General features: G+C 31.7%; 1 protein-coding gene across 1 annotated transcript; it reads left to right on the top strand.

Moving 5' to 3' along the window:
* The first annotated feature begins 15,943 nt into the window (after positions 1 to 15,943).
* LOC128668120 (uncharacterized) lies at positions 15,944 to 16,708 on the top strand. The gene has a single exon (XM_053740288.1). The coding sequence runs from the start codon at positions 15,944 to 15,946 to the stop codon at positions 16,706 to 16,708; it is 765 nt and encodes a 254-aa protein (XP_053596263.1).
* The last annotated feature ends 5,377 nt before the right edge of the window (positions 16,709 to 22,085 follow it).

The following is a 22,085-nucleotide window of genomic DNA, read 5'->3' as shown; positions in this document are numbered from 1 at the left end:
GGTATTATTCAGATAATAATAATACGGCGCGGTATCTCCATTATCGACATACGTTAATCAATTTTTCCTGTATTTTATATTGCATGGTACATAAGCATATGATAAAGAAGTTTATTTTTTGGTAGTGTTTCTATGCGGTAGTGTTTTTATTGGGTAGGCTTAAAAAATGGTAAAGACGTTTTTAGTAGTATATTTTATTGGTAGTAATTTATTATGGTATATGTGTAATATGATTGAGTTATTTATGGTAGTCATATAAATGGTAGAGATGCTAATGGTAGGCATTTTTATGGGTGACCTGTATTGTGGTAGAGATGCTTATGGTAGAGATTGTTATGGTCGAGTTCGTTTCTGGGAGGGTTGTAATCTGGTAGAGTTGTAATGTGAGAGAGTTCTCCAGTGGTAGAATTATGGATTGGTTGAGATTTTCGCGGGTAGTGTTCAAAACTGGTATAGTTCGTGTGTGGCGCAGTTACTTGTGGTAGGCCTGGTTATGGTTCAGTTGTCGTAAGGTAGAGATTTTTCTGGTACACCTATTAATGTGCCTCCATAACAAGTCTCAGTACCAGCAACTTGCATCAGATATACTTATATTGACATATAATCGCCCATCGCGTGAATATACAGAACTTACATTCCCGCTGCGGGAATGCAGATCTTAAATTCACGCGGCGTGAATTTCTTGAACGTATATCCACGCGGCATACTCATATAACAACATGAAGAAATCAGTTATGACTAATAATTAATTACCTATGTTAACTTTTTTTTTATTTATAACAACTAGCGTAGAACTACCATACTATGATCATTATTTAAAAATTATATTAATATCAAATGTAATAATCTAAAAATGTAATTAATTGTAAGTTATTGCAGATAATAGTTTTACTAGATATTCTTAATCGTCTTTTAACTCTGGAAGACTCAATATTTAAGTCATAAAATATTTTGAGATATTGATAACGCAGCTTTTGACCGACCGATCATACGAAACGGTGTTGGTAACTTAACATTGTCAATTGTTAAATCATTTAGTGACAACGTCTCGATTTCATTGCTGTTGTTATTGTTAATTTCTTTGGTTGACTTCTCTTCTAATGAAAGATCGCTGACGCCATTATATAAATCGCTTTGAATTTTTTTTAGTTTTTTTATCGTCGTCTCAAAAATTTTTTGGGATGATTTAGAGCCAGTAAAAATTATATCTTTACAGACGTGAGGAAGTATATTTTTTTTCTGACTTTCTGACAATTTTTTTGGACTCGCGATCTCGCTAATCTTCACACGCCTCATTTTTGGAGTGGAATTGGTCTCTTGATCCGTCGGTTTTAAGATATCATCATTTTGTTTCCATCGATCAGGACATAATTCTTTTTCAAATAATGATAGATTGAAACATGTACGCGCTGCAAAAATGTGGACACATGGAAAAAGCCACGATTTATTAATTTTACAGCTGCATTGATTTGGCGTTGTATAAATTCTTTCATCATAAAATTCAATAGAAATTTTAATTTCCTGCGCATCTTCAATTTTGTATTGAATTCGCTTACTTAATGTAATTGGTTTCATAACATGGTTAAAGACTGGTTCAATGAGGTACAATTTGTACAGTTTTTCATCTGAAGTTAAATTGGAGTCGGTTACTTTTTGTCTCAAAATCGTTTTAGTTTTTTTATGCAGTGCTTCATAAGCTCGGCATTGCTCAAATTCAAATAGAGTATCAATAAATTGAACAAGAGTGTTGTAACGTTGAATAGCAGTTTTTATCTTTCCATTTAGTGACTCCAATCGATTATTTGTATCGTTTCCTAATGTACCGTTAACCATATTATGGACTGTCCATTCTTCTTTAAGACTGAAGCTGGAACTGTTGTGGAAAATTCTTGATAGACTCGGTTGTATATTTCTGCTGTTTCACTTTTAGCAAGCTTGTTCAACAATTGAAGAGCTACGTTTTTTTCTTCTTTGCTAATACCCATATGCGAAACTGAAACTTCACGTTCGAAAGTCCTTAATGTATGAAAAAGACATATAGAAGTCGGTACTAACGGAAATAGTTCATGGAGGACATATCGTTCTACAAAGTCTTTGTCAGTCATAAAACTTTTTATTCTAGAACATGCTTCGATGTTATAGTTTTCAAAACAAGTCAAGAACCATTTCATTGTGTCTCGTTGTTCATTTGCTAATATTCCGACAGAAGCAATATTAGTTTATGCATAACAATATTCCACAACAATCAGTAGCAATGCAAAATTTCTTTTAAATAATTTGTACGTTCCGTCGATAAAAACGATGTCGGGATACAATTTAATAGCATTTTTATATTTTCAGTGATGAAAAATAATCCAACGAACTCATTTTTATTATTTTGTAAGATTTCTACATCTGCTCCTGGAAAAATAAAAATTTAGTCAACAGAATCACAAGTAACTGAATTTTTTTTTGGCTGTTTAATTTTCTTTCAACAATTTGATATTTATAAATTATTCTCAATTTAATGATTACATAAATGATTTCAATATTCATTAATAATATAACAAAAACAAGTATTTCAATGATTAAATAAAAAAAAAAAAATATGCAACTTGTTCATTCATGTGGCCTTAAAAAATGAAGAATTTTTAGTAGTTGTTGACTTTAAAATAGATTTGATTTCTCATACATTATATATTCATTTCAATTTAATATAATTAGATGTATCGTTATATTTATTTTGTTTTTTAATTCAACTCATCAATTTCAATTGATTTAATTTAAAAATAAAAATCATCACAATACAAAATTTCAAAAATCTTAAATTTTGTTTACTTGAAATTGAGAAGTTAATTTTCTGAATCAGTTTTAAAGAATTAAATTGAAAAAACTGGGAATCAAAAATGAAAATTGGTTTTTTGACAGATCTTTCCATGGCCAAAGAGCCAATAGGACTACTCTGTTTAGAGAATCTTATAGAATCCAATAGATTTTCATAAATTCTTATAGGGATTTTATGAGTATGAATGAGTTTTTTGAGAAGTGTTATAATAAAGTATAGAGTCTTATACATACAGCTATAAGAATCTATCAGATTTTTAAGCAGGGCATTGAAAATATATATGTAAACAAATGAAAAAAAAATAGAATAAAGCTAATATAGAAAAATTATATATCTATATTTTTCTTATTGTTTTTATACTTAAAAATTTTAAATAAAATCCGAAGATTTGTATTTTATTCGATGGGTACAGTTTATTTTATTTTAATAATACGAGCAATCGAGGTAAGTACTATTAATAGACTTAACGAAACACTGAACAAGCTAGTAGAGTAGCATTGAATGATAAAATTTGGAGCTTGTAATGTACAGAAACGTTGACGTGAAGAATATTTGAATCCGACCAATGACATTGTATATGTACACTGATAAAAAAGTTGACTTGATTCAAGAGCGAAAATTTTGAACCAAGAATTATATTTTGAAGAAAATGATTTTCTTGAGTGGAGAGAAAAAATTCTTGAACCAAGAGAAATTCACTTGACCCAAGAATAATTTTTGGCTCAAGAATTTTTTCTCTTGACTCAAGAAATTCATTTTCTTCAAAATGAAATTCTTTGTTCATAATTTTTTCTCTCGAATCAAGTCAACTTTTTTATCAGTGTATGCTACAAGGCGCAATAAAAATTGTTTTTAATGCGTTTTTTTATCTTGTTTTAATTACTCAATAGTAAATATGATCATGAATAATATAGAATCTAAATAATTTATTTTGTTTTGTATGTAGATTTAATGTTACCTTATTTTTCCCGTAATAATGATTCTGCCGCTGGTAAAGAATCATCATCAGCCGTTGTTGAGGCTTGGGCGATATTGTGGAGATCCTTTCGCGGTATTTTTTTTTGAAATTTCACTTCGATCTTCTTTTGAATCAGAGATTTGGGACATTTCATTTTTATTAAATCCTCAACAATTATTTTTTCCTCAGGATTTAAATTTCTAATTTTGGGATAGTACTCGAAATATTCCTAAAAAGTAGAGTAATTTAGTTAGTAAAGAAAATCTATCACTATTAAATGAATGCTTTTATTTTTTTAATTATTTATACAGTATAATAAGTATGATCTTGACGTGAAATTTTTGTTAGTCAAATAGCTGTTTGTCAGTTCAATCGTAATTATGACTTTTGTGATGTTTCAAAGAATGCCTATTCAAAGTTAAAATACACACAAATAGTTGTTCGAAATATGCAAAAGCTATTTAACAAATAAAAATTTGGATGCTAACAGTATAATTAAAATGTAACAAATATAAAAAAACAAAAATAAAAATTTAAATTTGAACAATTGCTAAGCAAATAGTAGATGAGTATATTTTTCACGCAAATACAACAAAAATCGAAATTATATTGTAGTAATATTAAGGTAATATTTACATCCAGAGTTTTTTTTATCGTACCTGTATTTTCGAGTACCAGTTCAAACAATATAAAAATGATACTTAACGTTTCTTCATTAATATATTTCAGTAGAATGGTACGGATTACAAACCTGTGTCCCTTCATGATTGTGATTCTCGTTGAATTCTTTGACGGCTAACTTTTTTCTGTCTTTTGTGACGGTGATCCGAATAAAAGCAGGACAATTTTTCTTATGAGTGCTATAATAATAAATAAGTATACAAATTAAATTCAAGCTTCTTATAAAATTCTAATGTATCGCAAATAAAAATATCTGAAATTTTTGTAGAAAGTTTTTAACTTGTAAAATTTTTTTAATTTCATGAAAATCTGAATTTATATATATACATTAGGGTGTGTCATATCATTTCGGAGCAACATTTTGTTTTTTAAGTTCATGTGAAAAAAATCATAGTTAAATAAAAAAAAAATTTCGCGCAATAAAAAAATTCTAAGTCGATTACAGACGTAGCTCATTGAAAAATTCGATTTTCCCATTTAAACAACACGGGAAAAATTTTTTTTTAGCTTTAAATACTTTTAAATCCTTAACAAATCAATGAATTGAATAGACTAATACATGATTCTGGAGGAATTTGAACGCTCTACAAAAAAGGTATCATCATTTTTTGATAAATCCATCTGTTCAATAGTTATTAAAGCTCGAAGTAAAATTAGAGATTTTTTTACTTTTCCGGTTAAACTATCCAACATCACAAAATGTTATAAGATCTTTTTTGTTGACAATTTTATTCTCTACAAATTAGTAACAGTAAAGTCGAGCTCTAATAACTTTTGAACACATCGATTTATCAAAATATGATACGAAATCTTATTTGTAAAACGATCAATTTCCTACAAAATCATGCATTAGTCTATTCGATCCATTGATTTGTTAAAGATTTAAAGATACTTCAAGCTTAAAAAAAATTTTTTCCCGTGTTATTTAAATGGGAAAATCGAATTTTTCAATGAGCTACTTCTGTAATCGACATAGAATTTTTTTTCTTGCGCGAAATTTTTTTTTTTTTTGTGTTGAACTATGATTTTTTCCACATGCACTAAAAAAAAAAATGTTGCTTCGAAATGACGCACCTTAATATACATATATAGATTATCAAAGCTATTATCTTACAAAATTATTAGAGTGTAATTAATCAAGCAAATACTTTAATAATACCTAGAACTTCTTTGTCCAGTAGATGTAGTTTTGCATTCACTGCTCATTTTACATACATATGTTAGATTGTAATATACAAGTCTTTCCATATCATTGTCATTTATTACTTGCATTGGTTGTTTGGAGCCACTTTTTTTTTGATGCTAGCACCGTTTGTCGACTTTGTTCATAAGTTTTTAATAGCTTACTTCGAGCAATTAGAAAACAATGTTTCACATGACGTTCATATTGCTCTATAAAAGATTTTAAGTCATTATAACTGTCAAATACCGTGTTATCTAAATTAAAATCCATTCTGAAAAGTTTAGTGGATGACTTTTTATATACAATTGATCAAAAAACAACGCAGTAAATATCCAAACTTATGATTAGTAAACGTTAGTTAGTTAAATCTTCAATAAAGCATTGGGATAATCCATCCAGTCGTTACTCCTATCAGTAAACATAATAGATCGAAAACTGAGCTGTGATAATTTTTCAAAACACCCAAAGAGTTATATGAAAGTTCACCAGATGGAACTGAACACATATTCCCTTGTTTTATGCCATAAAACAAACTGTATTTGATTAGTTTTTGCTATAATAAAGGAATTTCTTAACTCAAAATTATTCTACAAGTTGGTAGAATTCATTACTACTTTTCCCGCCCTCATGACGACAGAATTAAAAAACATCGACGCATCGAATGTATCCATGTCTTAACGAACAAAAGAATTCTTCATATAACCGTGATCGAGCAAGTACGAACAAGTTCCGAAAGCTACTCTCGTCATTTATTATTTATTCGCGTTTTTTATAAAAAAAAAAAAAATACCAAATTTGGTTTAAATAAAACTGCTAATCAACTTTATTAATAAAAAATAAAAAAAAAAAAATAAAACCATTAAATTTAATTAGTAAATTAATAAAAATTATAATATAATATAATATGGATCGAACATTTCGCGTGGGGGAAACTTTTTCGACCTATGAAGACAACTATGATGACGGAGAGGCTAAATAACTGGATAGATAAAGAAAAAATTTTAAGAGAAAGTCAGGCGGGGTTCAGGAAAAAAAGAGGGACAAGGGACCACATATTTGTATTGAATAGTCTAATAAACAACAAAATGAAGAGGAAGGGAGGAAAATTATGCATCGGGTTCATAGACTTTAGAGCGGCGTTCGACACAGTCAGGAGACCAAAAATGAAGAGAAAGGTATGGTGGAAGGGGGCCAGAGGGAGAATGCACAGAATAATAAGAGAAATATATAAAAGAACATATTGTAAGGTGAAAGTAGGAAAAAGAAGACAGACAAAAGAATTTATAACAAGAAAAGGGGTAAGACAAGGGTGTGCGATGAGCGGAGCGTTATATGGCATAGATATCGACGACCTAGAAAAGACGATGGAAAAGAAGAAGAGAGGAGAGACAATAATTGGGAACCAACGAATACATGTCATGAAATATGCGGATGATGTAACGCTAGTTGCGGACACAGAAGAGGAGCTAAGAGGGATGCTGGAAGAGCTGGAAAGGTACACAGAAGAGAATAAGATGGAGGTGAACGTGAAAAAAATAAAAATTCTAATATGCAGAAATGGAGGTAGAAAAAAGAAGGGAAAAAAATGGATGTATAAAGGAAGTGAGGTCGATGAAGTCAAAGAATTTAAATATCTTGGGTACCATTTCACCACAAGGAATAGCGCAGGGAAACAAAAAAAGGAACTAGCACAAAAAGCACAAAAGGCCACAAATGCAGTATGGGGAGTGATAAAAAGGAGCAAAAAAAACAGCATGAGGGACAGGATGTATCTGATGAACACTGTGGCAAGAACAGTAGCTTTGTACAGAGTGGAGTTCTGGGGGTGGGAAAAGTCGGAAGAAATAGAGAGGGTGCATAGGAGGCTCTGCAAGATGGCATTAGGAGTAAGAAGGGATACACCAGAATATATTTGGAGGGACGAGATGGGAGTAGAAAAGATGGAAGTAATATTAAAAGAAAGAGCAGTAAGATATATGAAGGATTGTATAATGATGGAAAAAGAGAGATGGCCAAGGATAGCACTGAAAGAAGAAATGAGAGGGATTATGAACAGGTGCCCGACGAAATGGGGGAAATGGTGAAGGTTGCGCTAAAAAAAATGGAATGCGAGGAGGTGATCGAGATGATCTACAGGGATGCGGGAGTAGAGGAAATAGAGGAAAAGCTGAATGAGGGCATTAAGAAAATGAGAGAGAACGTGAAAAAGGAGGCTGAAGACGCAATAAACAAATCAACGTATAATACAATGTACAAAAAAATAAGATTAGAGAAAGAAGAAGATAACTACTGGAAAAAAGATAATGTAAGAGGGGAGGACAAGAAGATGTGGGCGAGGATAAGGTGTGGAAATTTGGGAAGAGCGGGCAAAAAAGGGTACAGGGACTGGAGCTGTAGAGGGTGTGGGAAAGAGGAGGAAACGTTGATACACCTACTAAAATGTGAAGGAATATATAAAGGGGTGGAGAAGGAAAAAGAGCTGCTAGAAGAGTGGAGAGGGTTAGAGGATAAAAAAGTAGAAGAAAAAATGATAGCAAAATTAAAAGGAGAGGTTGATATAAAACTATGTACGGTCTTCAAGAGAATTGAAGAAATTTTGAGAGTCAACTCAGGGTTACGGAGCGTGGTGCAAGCGGGATACCAAGACTGTGACGTGCTAAAAATATAAGAAGCCAAAAACAAATAAATTATAGAAGTTAAAAAGTAAGAAAGAAATAATATATATAACGAAGTGAATATTTTACCAAATGAAAATATGATTTATGTAAAAATTTGTAAAAGACCTATAAGTTGTGCAAATAAAACTATTTTATATATAGTTGGCCCTGAAATAAAAATATTTAAATAAGTTTTTATCGTTACGATTATACATTTTAAGTAAATTTGATAAGAAATAATATTTGATATACAATTTAGCTGGAAGAATTGAAAAATAAATAAAGAAAATTTATATTAGTTAGCCTTGAAATAAAAATTTACTTACAAACATTTTCATAAAATTTCAAAAAAAAATTGTATAAAAAAATTTCAATGTACTTGGTGTGCTCACAAAAGAGTAAAAAAAAGCATGGTTGATTTTATAAGAAATTAATTTTGCTTGAGTACATGTAGTAACGCACACCAAGTACATTGAAATTTTGTAATACAATTTTTTTTTGAAATTTCATGAAAATGTTTGTTATGATTTTGCATTATACTAGGTACTTAGTATTTTTTCGATTTGACTTTTTTTTTGTAAAAAATAATTTTTTTTTTTACTTTTAATAAATTTGAAACGTGTACTTGGCGCGATGTTCTACAGAGAATCTGCTTTTGGAAGGATACAATTTAGCTGACAGAATTGAAAAATAAATAAAAAAAATTTATATTAGTTAGCCTCGAAATAAAAATTTACTTATCGTAGTCGATGAACAAAACAAGCTAAAAGAATTAACGAAAAAAAAAAGTTTACATTAGTTAGAACCAAAAAAAGTTATTAGGTTGATCAGAAGTAATAACTTTTTTTTTCTTTAAAAATCATAAATTTTTTATCAACCATAAAAGATACATGATAAAATTTTTATGGCATAAAAACCCATTTCGCAAGAGTTCGGTGAACGAACTAATATTTTTAGTTTATAAAAAATTTGTCGCAGGATTGAAAGCGAATTCGCAATGTGTAACTTATAAGTATTGACGATAAAAAGATTTGGTGATGGGGGAGAAATGGCGAAACTTCAAAGCAATTTAGAATTTGGGAAGATTTGGGTCTCGAAAATTAACGGGGGTCTGTACAGAAACGCAAGTTGCTTACAAGTATTTTTTGGTAAAATTTTGTCACATTTTTAACCTGTGGCTTAAATTCTAAGATAAAATTTGCAATTATAAAAAGTAAAAAAAAAATTTTTCGTAAGGAATAGCGACTCATCGAAACCATTCCCTTGACTATAATATAAAATTTGAAAGATTAAAAATCAAAGAATTTTTTATAAAGAAAGAAATTTGAAGAAGCGAATGATGAATCTTCAAAATCATTCTCCAATTACAAATATTCAATTTATAAGCAACAAGATATAGATTTTTTTTTAAAACTATAAGAAATAAAAAAAATAATTACCAAATTTATGATATTTACCAATTAAAATTTATAAACAGTCCATTCAAAAAATCATATATTTCTTGTCATTAAAATTTTTATTAAAAAATTATTTTTTTGGCAATACATCAGTCACATTAAATTTATTTTATTTGCCTTTATTTATTTCTTATAACTTTTTTAATGCAACCTAAATAATAAAATATCAACGCCCCTGGAAAAATATTAACATTCAAAATTTGAAGTTGGAATAAATATGTATTCGCTTAAGCGTAAGTAATTACTCACTTAAGATTTTTCTGGCTTAAGTGTCACAAGTTATCCTCAATTTTACTACCAGTTCAAAATAATTATCCAGTTGAAATTTATTTTCTCTTATAGTTTAAATTACAATTAAGCTTTAATTCGAATTCATAAGTTTCCTACTGTTAATTCAAAAGCTTGACGGAAAAATAAATAAATTATTTCAGTAGATTAATTTCGAATGAGATGAAAACATAGAGACTCTTTACTTGAAGTCAAACTGATTATTATGTAAAATAAATTTTATTGCAATAAAAAATATTTGTAGTTTGAAAACCCGGTACGCGCCGTATAACAATTCGCCCTATATCGAACCACGGACCTAGCTATTTGTTAACGCGAACAGTGGCTGTTTATTCAAAAAAAGAATTTACATTCAATAGAAAAGTGTATAAGTAGTTTTTTAAAATCGGCGCACAAAACCCTAAATTTGCTCACGGCAACCAAGCTTCCGCTTGACCAACAACGATCAACGTAGTAGTCGACAGCAGGCTCGAATTGCCTACAGGAGCACACTTAGCCACTGTTTTCCTGTTTTAATAAAAGCTAAATAGAAAAAAAAATAATTAAAAAATAAAAAATGACTATCGTGACCGGAGCCTTCGGTGGCTCTAATAATAGCAGTAAATAAAATTACAAAGATGGTAGAGACCCGAGACGCTGCCAACAACAGCCAGTTGATCTCAATTAATAAGTTTAAAACAATTAGAAATTAAGGATTTATGTTAGTTAGTTCATTTATTCCTATTATGTATGACATGGTAAATTTAAATAAAGAAACTTTAAACAAAAAAAAAAAAGGTTCGATTCCCGGTACCGGAATATTATTTTTTTTTTTTTTGTGACGAATTACGAAAAAGCTATTAATAGAAAAGCTATTATTAATTTTTGATTTTTTCAAACAATTATTTGGTGTACTTGTCATAAGGAAAGTTGAGTCTCTGTAACAGACGAAAGTCTCCTGAAATTTCACAAATATATCAATTAAATTATTCATATCATTCACAGTGTGGTAAAATTGTTGAAGTAGCCAATAGCCAGCTACTATTAAAAAATCAACTAAATGCGAACGGAATATTTTAATATTGTTAAGTTTTGATATTCCATCGTTGGCAATGCTAAATATTTTGTCTGATGCAAATATTTCAGGGATCGATGATTCGGTTATTCTATTGGATCGCACGTACCGACGAAAAATAACAACAATACTCACTGTGTCGGTACCTGCGAGCCAATAAGAAAGCTAGAAGTAGTAGAGGGGATATTTCCTTTGCTGTGATTGGTGCGCGTGTACCGATAGAAAGTAATTACGAGAAAATCGTCACGTCGGTAACTGCGAGCCAATCAGAAAGCAGTACGTTGAAATTTAGTCGTGGAGGTGGTAAAGGTCAGAGGTTACTTAATGGTCATACATTCATTGTAGGTCATTTCCAACCGACAACTTACTTTGTACGTCACGCAAAATATTCAAGTTTTTAACTTCACACGTCAAGATGAATTTCATTAATTCAACTGGCCACACGTTTAAGCTGACTAAAATCAGCACGAAGCTATACACGACAGATTCAGGAGCTGTGGAGGTTGCAGAGTCATCCCTGTATCCGAGGACAGACATCCAGGAAACATGGAGTTTCCGTATGGAGCTAAGCCACGACCGGGAAGACAACTTTTGGCTTTCGTTGGGCATCCAACCGTCCAAGTCCAAGGACCTCAAGACGAGATACACCGCCCAGTGTTTCGCCCTTGACTTGCTCGGTAACCTGACGACCCTCACCGACCAGTCTGCTCCTTTCAAGGCCTACGATGACTACATACACTTGGGCAACTGCATCAGACGACGTGGCAGAGACGACTTCTGTGGCATATTACATGAAGCCAGCGATGAAGTATATATCATGGTACAGGTGAAGATACTTTCTAATTAGATACTTAAGTTCTGACTTAAGTTAAAAACGGCCCTTTTCAGGGCCACCAAATTTTTCATACGTAAAGAACAATTCAAGTTTACACCTAAGAATTCAATCCTTGCTTCCATACTCTTTCAATATTTATATTTATTTAGTAAGTGGCTAAACAACAAGTACAAATTTTAATATTTACTAAATTATGATTTTTTATACATTTCGAGTTGTGCATATATTTATTTTTGCCTCACCATTAGTCTCTTATTTTAACAAATAAAAGTATTCCAACTAAGTATTTTTATTGACTGTTTAATGTTTACAAGAGTGTAAGTTTTATAGTTTTACAGCTATAAGTAATTATTTATAACGCAAAATAATAACAATATTGATTGAGTCGGTATCGGCTAACCAATAAGTAGTAGAAAAATATCCCGGGTTGTGAAAAAAAAGTTGTCATCACGACTTTATAATTTGGTTTTCATGTTATTTTGAGGAAATCTCAAACGAAATATGTCTTTCGGCAGGAATTCTTTTTATTTCTATGTACAGATTTTTTACAATTGGATACTGAAGTTTTACACTTTGAGTTGGAAATGGCTCTTTTTAGGGCCACTATAATTTACGTTCGTGGATAATAATTTAAGTTCTGTAACATTTAACTCACATCAATGCTCCGATATTTTTTCGCAGTAAATGTTTCATTGTTTTAAATGACTGACAAAGAATTACAATTTTTTGATTTTTGTTAAATTATAGTTTACACTTTAGTTTATAAATATATTTATCTTTAAGTACAGAGACGATAGATAAAAATTCTGCAGACTAGGTTAAAAAATTTTTTACTAATTGCCGTAAAATTCAACAAAAAAAAGTTTCATGAATTTGTTGAGTCCAATGGGAAAGGATAAAATTAAAGATGGGTTTTATTGGTATTGGGAAATTTTATTTAAGGGAATTATACTCTGCAAGAAAAAAATTTTATGTTATTTGTACGGAAAAAAAATTTTGTATTTCTTATGACTGCTAATTTAGTATAATTAAACTTGAAAAGAATAGACGTATAAAAAATTTGGGGGGGGGGGCCCTGCATGAACAGGACCCCAAAAGCTCAAGAACTTTCTCCATGTGAGCCAGGCGCTGAAAAGAGCCGTTTGGTTTTAATTTGGTATGGTTTTACGTATGGGTATGGTTGTTTTTTGTATAATTTACTTAAAATCAAAGTCAAAAAATAAAAATAGAAAAAATTATGACAGTTAACCTTGATATTGGATTGATTGAAAAACTCTTCGTCGTAATAATAAGGCGCTGAAGTCCCACTTAAAGTCAATTATATTAAGAATAATTTATTTGATGTAAGACCTGACTGAAAAAATTAAAAAAAAAAAAAAAACAATTCATGTTAGTTGATTCCTGAAATGGAAATTTTTAAACAAGTTTTCAACTTTTTAACAAGGTGCTGAAAAGTGCCGTTTAATATAAATTTTATAAACAATAATTTATTTAGTTTAAAATTTGACTGAAAGAATTAAAAAAAAAAGAATAAAAAAATAAATATTAGTTGGCCCTGAAACAGAAATTATTGGGTAAGTTTTTATCATTACAATGGGGAGTTTAAATTTTTCATTTGATGTCAGTTTTATAAGTAACAATTTAATCAGTTAATGATCTAGCTGAAAAAATAAAAAAATTAAATATTAGTTTGCCCTGAAATGAAAACATTTAAATAAGTATTTTTCAATACAATGAAGCGCTGAAAAGTGTAATTTTAAGTCAATTCTATAAACAATAATTTATTTAATATAAGATTTAACTGAAAGAATAAAAAAAAAATAATAAATATTAGTTGGCCCTGAAAGGAGCGCTGTAAGCTGTGTAAGTGTACAGACGTGTAAAAGAGTAGCTAGTGCAAAAATAAATGAAATAGTGAAAAAAAAAAGAAAAGGCAAGTAAGTTTAGAGTAAAAAAGGTGGGAGTGAAAAACGCCAAACAAGGTGAATAATAAAAAAAAAGAAAAGCTGTGGCACGGGAAAAGCAAAAGACGCGGAAACCAAAAGGTAAAAGCAATCCGGGTTTTGGCGGACATAGAGGAATTGGCGGGAGACAAGACGAAGGAAAAAAGTGACGAGGAACGAGAGGGCAGCACATACAAAGAGATGACAAGTGACGAGGAAAGACATGAGAGAGGTAAAGCGAATGGCGCAAGCGCCGGGATGACCAAGAGAAGGAGGGGAAGGCCGCGCAAATTCAAAAGTACAAATTCAGCGAGTAAAAGAGACTACGGTATGAAAAATGGAGCGTTAGAAAAATTTGTGTTTAGTCAGATAGATATAATAAAGGCAAAAGCAAAAAAGGTAGAAAACACAGACAATATAAATGAGGTAGGAACAGACTGGTGCAGAGCCGGATTTCAGCTAGCGAGAACACCGGCAAGAAACAGTAGAGGAAGTCTGCAAGTTGAGAAGGACAGTAATGAAGAGGCGAAAGAGTTAGATATAATCGAGACAATCAACGATAGGAAAGACAAACAGAAAGATGAAGTGGGAAAAAAGACAAGAGAACAAGCAACGCAGACTGGAATGTCAAATTGGAGCCAAAAGCAGGAAATGAAGGATAGTGAAAAAAATTCAGATTAAAAGATGTGGCAATTGATCGCAGAGAAAGAAGACAGGGTAAAAACAAAAGTTGAAGAATTGATAATGAAATCAATGGAAGAAATAAAGGCATGTACAAGACAAGAATCCTCGAAGATAGGGGCCCAAATAATTAGAAGCAAATGTAAAGAAGACCAAGTGGAAAAGGAAAGAAGACACAGACAGGAAATAGAAAGATTAGAGAAGGAAATTGGTAAAAGAGAACAACGCATAAAGGAAAAGGACAGAGTAATTAAAGAGCTAAGTGAAAAAATAAAAAAGGAGAAAGAAAGTAAGACGAACATACCAAATAAGACAAAAGCAACCGAGGAAAAAAAAAGGAAAGCAACACGACAGTCAGAGTCACGACACAAAGAGACAAGGAAAGAGTAACAGTGGAGGAAGGCAGGAAAGAGGGCGATCAAGAGTGAAGGAAACAGAAAACGCGTGGGCGAATGAAAGGAATGTTCAAGAAATGAGGGAATGGAGCTTGAAAAATGAGGTGGAAAGATTCGTGAGCGAGGCGAGGAAAAGACAAGATAAGAAGGACAAAACAAATGAAGAATGGAGAAGACAAGAAAAAGAAAAGCTCATTAAAGAAAAGCCAAAAAAAATTAATGGAAATGAGCTGGGTGAAGAACTAAAAGACAGGAAGCAAAAAAGGTTAAAAATTGGTGAGGTATGGTGGTGTTGGAATGAAAAAAAAGGAGAATTGGAATTATGAAAGTGGGCGAATGATGAGAAAAAGGAGTGGAGAGTGGGTACAGAAAGAGACACAGAGGCCAAGGAGAAAGAGGACCAAAATAAAGGAAGAGAGCAAGAAAATAGAAGGAAAATATAGTTTTGGAATGTTGCAGGTATGAATGAGGTAGAAAAAGCTGCCACAATGATGGAAGAAAACGAGATTGTTGTGCTAGTGGAGACATGGGTAATGGAAGATAAGGTGGAAATAACATGTGAGGGGCTGAGCAAAGAATTCAAATGGTGGGCGAAGCCTGCGACGAGAGAGAAACAGAGAGGAAGAGCAAAGGGAGGTCATATTATTGGGATAAAAAAAAATTGCAAATTAAAATGGGAAGTCAGGGAATGGAAATACGGAATGATGTTGGAAGAAAGTAAGGAAAGTGAAAGTATAATCACAGTGTATAACAATGTAGGAATGAGCAAATTAGAAACGGAGCTAAGAAGGCAGATAGAAGAATGTGCAAACAGGGACGAAAGTGTGATGATCATTGGGGACTTTAATGCGAGAATCGGAGAAGAAAACGTAACAGGAGAGGACGAAGGCAGAGTGAGGAAAAAAAGAAAATCGAGAGACAAGACAGTAAACAGCGAAGGAAAAAAATTACTAAAGATGTGTGATGAGTTAGGACGCTGCGTATAAAATGATAGAGCAAGAGGTGATGAAGGTGGGGAAGAAGAGAGGAGGGACAATGATTGGGAACCAACGAATACATGTCATGAAATATACGGATGATGTGGCGCTAGTTGCGGACACAGAAGAGGAGCTAAGAGGGATGCTGAAAGAGCTGGATGGATACACAGAAGAGAATAAGATGGAGGTGAACGTGGAAAAAACAAAAATTCTAATATGCAGAAATGGAGGTAGAAAAAAGAAGGGAAAGAAATGGATGTATAAAGGAAGTCAGGTCGAAGAAGTCAAAGAATTTAAATATCTTGGGTACCATTTCACCACAAGGAATAGCGCAGGGAAACAAAAAAAGGAACTAGCACAAAAAGCACAAAAGGCCACAAATGCAGTATGGGGAGTGATAAAAAGGAGCAAAAGGAACAGCATGAGGGACAGGATGTATCTGATGAACACTGTGGCAAGAACAGTAGCTTTGTACGGAGTGGAGGTCTGGGGGTGGGAAAAGTCGGAAGAAATAGAGAGGGTGCATAGGAGGCTCTGCAAGATGGCATTAGGAGTAAGAAGGGATACACCAGAATATATTTGGAGGGACGAGATGGGAGTAGAAAAGATGGAAGTAATATTAAAAGGAAGAGCAGTAAGATATATGAAGGATTGTATGATGATGGAAAAAGAGAGATGGCCAAGGATAGCACTGAAAGAAGAAATGAGAGGGATTATGAACAGGTGCCCGACGAAATGGGGGAAAATGGTGAAGGTTGCGCTAAAAAAAATGTAATGCGAGGAGGTGATAGAGATGATCTACAGGGATGCGGGAGTACAGGAAATAGAGGAAAAGCTGAATGAGGGCATTAAGAAAATGAGAGAGAACGTGAAAAAGGAGGCTGAAGACGCAATAAACAAATCAACGTATAATACATTGTACAAAAAAATAAGATTAGAGAAAGAATAAGATAACTACTGGAAAAAAGATAATGTAAGAGGGGAGGACAAGGAGATGTGGGCGAGGATAAGGTGTGGAAATTTGGGAAGAGCGGGCAAAAAAGTGTACAGGGGCTGGAGCTGTAGAGGGTGTAGGAAAGAGGAGGAAACGTTGATACACCTACTAAAATGTGAAGGAATATATAAAGGGGTGGAGAAGGAAAAAGAGCTGCTAGAAGAGTGGAGAGGGTTAGAGGATAAAAAAGTAGAAGAAAAAATGATAGCGAAATTAAAAGGAGAGGTTGATATAAAACTATGTACGGTCTTCAAGAGAATTGAAGAAATTTTGAGAGTCAACTCAGGGTTACGGAGCGTGGTGCAAGCGGGATACCAAGACTGTGACGTGCAAAAAATATAAGAAGCCAAAAACAAATAAATTATAGAAGTTAAAAAGTAAGAAAGAAATAATATATATAACGAAGTGAATATTTTACCAAATGAAAATATGATTTATGTAAAAATTTGTATACGACCTATAAGTTGTGCAAATAAAACTATTTTATATATAGTTGGCCCTGAAATAAAAATATTTAAATAAGTTTTTATCGTTACGATTATACATTTCAAGTAAATTTTATAAGAAATAATATTAGATATACAATTCAGCTGAAAGAATTGAAAAATAAATAAAGAAAATTTATATTAGTTAGCCTTGAAATAAAAAATTACTTATCGTAGTCGATGAACAAAACAAGCTAAAAGAATTAACGAAAAAAAAAGTTTACATTAGTGAGAACCAAAAAAAGTTATTAGGTTGATCAGAAGGAATAACTTTTTTTTTTCTTTAAAAATCATAAATTTTTTATCAACCATAAAAGATACATGTTAAAATTTTTATGGCATAAAAACCCATTTCGCAAGAGTTCGGTGAACGAACTAATATTTTTAGTTTATAAAAAATTTGTCGCAGGATTAAAAGCGAATTCGCAATGTGTAACTTATAAGTATTGACGATAAAAAGATTTGGTGATGGGGGAGAAATGGCGAAACTTCAAAGCCATTTAGAACTTGGGAAGATTTGGGTCTCGAAAATTAACGGGGGTCTGTACAGAAACGCAAGTTGCTTACAAGTTTTTTTTGGTAAAATTTTGTCACATTTTTAACCTGTGGCTTAAATTCTAAGATAAAATTTGCAATTATAAAAAGTAGATAAAAATTTTTCGTAAGGAATGGCGACTCATCAAAACCATCGCAGTGGCAATGTTAAAAAATTTCAGAGATTAGAAAAATCGAGGAATTTTTATAGAGAAAAAAATTTCCTCTCGTATGGTTCCTGTAAATTTTTTTTAAATATTTGAAAGTAGATTCGCAATTAACTAAAAATTATCGGTTATAAAATGTATCAATGAAGGAAAAATGGCGTAATTTCGAAACCATTTCAAATTTGGGAAAATTTGGATCAGTAAAAATAAGTAGGATTTTCTGTACAAAAGCGCAATATCCTTATAAGTTTTTGTTTAAATAAATTTTTGTAATATGTTTGATAGTTTGGTTTGAATTTCAATTTAAAATTCACAGTAATAAAGAGTAGAAAAACAATTTTGTCCAAGAAATGGTGACTCATCAAAACCATTCCTCTGACTATAATATAAAATTTGAAAGATTAAAAATCAAAGAATTTTTCATAAAGAAACAAATTTGAAGAAGCGAATGATGAATCTTCAAAATCATTCTCCAATTACAAATATTCAATTTATAAGCAACAAGATATAGATTTTTTTTTAAAACTATAAGAAATAAAAAAAATAATTACCAAGTTTATGATATTTACCAACCAAAATTTATAAACAGTCCATTCAAAAAATCATATATTTCTTGTCATTAAAATTTTTATTAAAAAATTATTTTTTTGGCAATACATCAGTCACATTAAATTTATTTTATTTGCCTTTATTTATTTCTTATAACTTTTTTAATGCAACCTAAATAATAAAATATCAAAGCCCCTGGAAAAATATTAACATTTAAAATTTGAAGTTGGAATAAATATGTATTCGCTTAAGCGTAAGTAATTACTCACTTAAGATTTTTCTGGCTTAAGTGTCACAAGTTATCCTCAATTTTACTACCAGTTCAAAATAATTATCCAGTTGAAATTTATTTTCTCTTATAGTTGAAATTACAATTAAACTTTAATTCGAATTCATAAGTTTCCTACTGTTAATTCAAAAGCTTGACGGAAAAATAAATAAATTATTTCAGTAGATTAATTTCGAATGAGATGAAAACATAGAGACTCTTTACTTGAAGTCAAACTGATTATTATGTAAAATAAATTTTATTGCAATAAAAAATATTTGTAGTTTGAAAACCCGGTACGCGCCGTATAACAATTCGCCCTATATCGAACCACGGACCTAGCTATTTGTTAACGCGAACAGTGGCTGTTTATTCAAAAAAAGAATTTACATTCAATAGAAAAGTGTATAAGTAGTTTTTTAAAATCGGCGCACAAAACCCTAAATTTGCTCACGGCAACCAAGCTTCCGCTTGACCAACAACGATCAACGTAGTAGTCGACAGCAGGCTCGAATTGCCTACAGGTGCACACTTAGCCACTGTTTTCCTGTTTTAATAAAAGCTAAATAGGAAAAAAAATAATTAAAAAATAAAAAATGACTATCGTGACCGGAGCCTTCGGTGGCTCTAATAATAGCAGTAAATAAAATTACAAAGATGGTAGAGACCCGAGACGCTGCCAACAACAGCCAGTTGATCTCAATTAATAAGTTTAAAACAATTAGAAATTAAGGATTTATGTTATTTAGTTTATTTATTCCTATTATGTATGACATGGTAAATTTAAATAAAGAAACTTTAAACAAAAAAAAAAAGGTTCGATTCCCGGTACCGGAATATTATTTTTTTTTTTTTTGTGACAAATTACGAAAAAGCTATTAATAGAAAAGCTATTATTAATTTTTGATTTTTTCAAACAATTATTTTGTGTACTTGTCATAAGGAAAGTTGAGTCTCTCTAACAGACGAAAGTCTCCTGAAATTTCACAAATATATCAATAAAATTATTCATATCATTCACAGTGTAGTAAAATTGTTGAAGTAGCCAATAGCCAGCTACTATTAAAAAATCAACTAAATGCGAACGGAATATTTTAATATTGTTAAGTTTTGATATTCCATCGTTGGCAATGCTAAATATTTTGTCTGATGCAAATATTTCAGGGATCGATGATTCGGTAATTCTATTGGATCGCACGTACCGACGAAAAATAACAACAATACTCACTTTGTCGGTACCTGCGAGCCAATAAGAAAGCTAGAAGTAGTAGAGGGGATATTTCCTTTGCTGTGATTGGTGCGCGTGTACCGATAGAAAGTAATTACGAGAAAATCGTCACGTCGGTAACTGCGAGCCAATCAGAAAGCAGTACGTTGAAATTTAGTCGTGGAGGTGGTAAAGGTCAGAGGTTACTTAATGGTCATACATTCATTGTAGGTCATTTCCAACCGACAACTTACTTTGTACGTCACGCAAAATATTCAAGTTTTTAACTTCACACGTCAAGATGAATTTCATTAATTCAACTGGCCACACGTTTAAGCTGACTAAAATCAGCACGAAGCTATACACGACAGATTCAGGAGCTGTGGAGGTTGCAGAGTCATCCCTGTATCCGAGGACAGACATCCAGGAAACATGGAGTTTCCGTATGGAGCTAAGCCACGGCCGGGAAGACAACTTTTGGCTTTCGTTGGGCATCCAACCGTCCAAGTCCAAGGACCTCAAGACGAGATACACCGCCCAGTGTTTCGCCCTTGACTTGCTCGGTAACCTGACGACCCTCACCGACCAGTCTGCTCCTTTCAAGGCCTACGATGACTACATACACTTGGGCAACTGCATCAGACGACGTGGCAGAGACGACTTCTGTGGCATATTACATGAAGCCAGCGATGAAGTATATATCATGGTACAGGTGAAGATACTTTCTAATTAGATACTTAAGTTCTGACTTAAGTTAAAAACGGCCCTTTTCAGGGCCACCAAATTTTTCATACGTAAAGAACAATTCAAGTTTACACCTAAGAATTCAATCCTTGCTTCCATACTCTTTCAATATTTATATTTATTTAGTAAGTGGCTAAACAACAAGTACAAATTTTAATATTTACTAAATTATGATTTTTTATACATTTCGAGTTGTGCATATATTTATTTTTGCCTCACCATTAGTCTCTTATTTTAACAAATAAAAGTATTCCAACTAAGTATTTTTATTGACTGTTTAATGTTTACAAGAGTGTAAGTTTTATAGTTTTACAGCTATAAGTAATTATTTATAACGCAAAATAATAACAATATTGATTGAGTCGGTATCGGCTAACCAATAAGTAGTAGAAAAATATCCCGGGTTGTGAAAAAAAAGTTGTCATCACGACTTTATAATTTGGTTTTCATGTTATTTTGAGGAAATCTCAAACGAAATATGTCTTTCGGCAGGAATTCTTTTTATTTCTATGTACAGATTTTTTACAATTGGATACTGAAGTTTTACACTTTGAGTTGGAAATGGCTCTTTTTAGGGCCACTATAATTTACGTTCGTGGATAATAATTTAAGTTCTGTAACATTTAACTCACATCAATGCTCCGATATTTTTTCGCAGTAAATGTTTCATTGTTTTAAATGACTGACAAAGAATTACAATTTTTTGATTTTTGTTAAATTATAGTTTACACTTTAGTTTATAAATATATTTATCTTTAAGTACAGAGACGATAGATAAAAATTCTGCAGACTAGGTTAAAAAATTTTTTACTAATTGCCGTAAAATTCAACAAAAAAAAGTTTCATGAATTTGTTGAGTCCAATGGGAAAGGATAAAATTAAAGATGGGTTTTATTGGTATTGGGAAATTTTATTTAAGGGAATTATACTCTGCAAGAAAAAAATTTTATGTTATTTGTACGGAAAAAAAATTTTGTATTTCTTATGACTGCTAATTTAGTATAATTAAACTTGAAAAGAATAGACGTATAAAAAATTTGGGGGGGGGGGCCCTGCATGAACAGGACCCCAAAAGCTCAAGAACTTTCTCCATGTGAGCCAGGCGCTGAAAAGAGCCGTTTGGTTTTAATTTGGTATGGTTTTACGTATGGGTATGGTTGTTTTTTGTATAATTTACTTAAAATCAAAGTCAAAAAATAAAAAT

This window comes from Microplitis demolitor, chromosome 6, assembly GCF_026212275.2.
Source record: "Microplitis demolitor isolate Queensland-Clemson2020A chromosome 6, iyMicDemo2.1a, whole genome shotgun sequence".
Classification (NCBI taxonomy): Eukaryota; Metazoa; Arthropoda; class Insecta; order Hymenoptera; family Braconidae; genus Microplitis; species Microplitis demolitor.
This window is presented reverse-complemented; position numbering and strand designations above follow the sequence as displayed.

What these genes read in the sequence shown, in the direction of transcription:
- LOC128668120 (XM_053740288.1), top strand. Translation starts at nt 15,944, where the DNA reads ATGATAGAGCAAGAGGTGATGAAGGTGGGGAAGAAGAGAGGAGGGACA.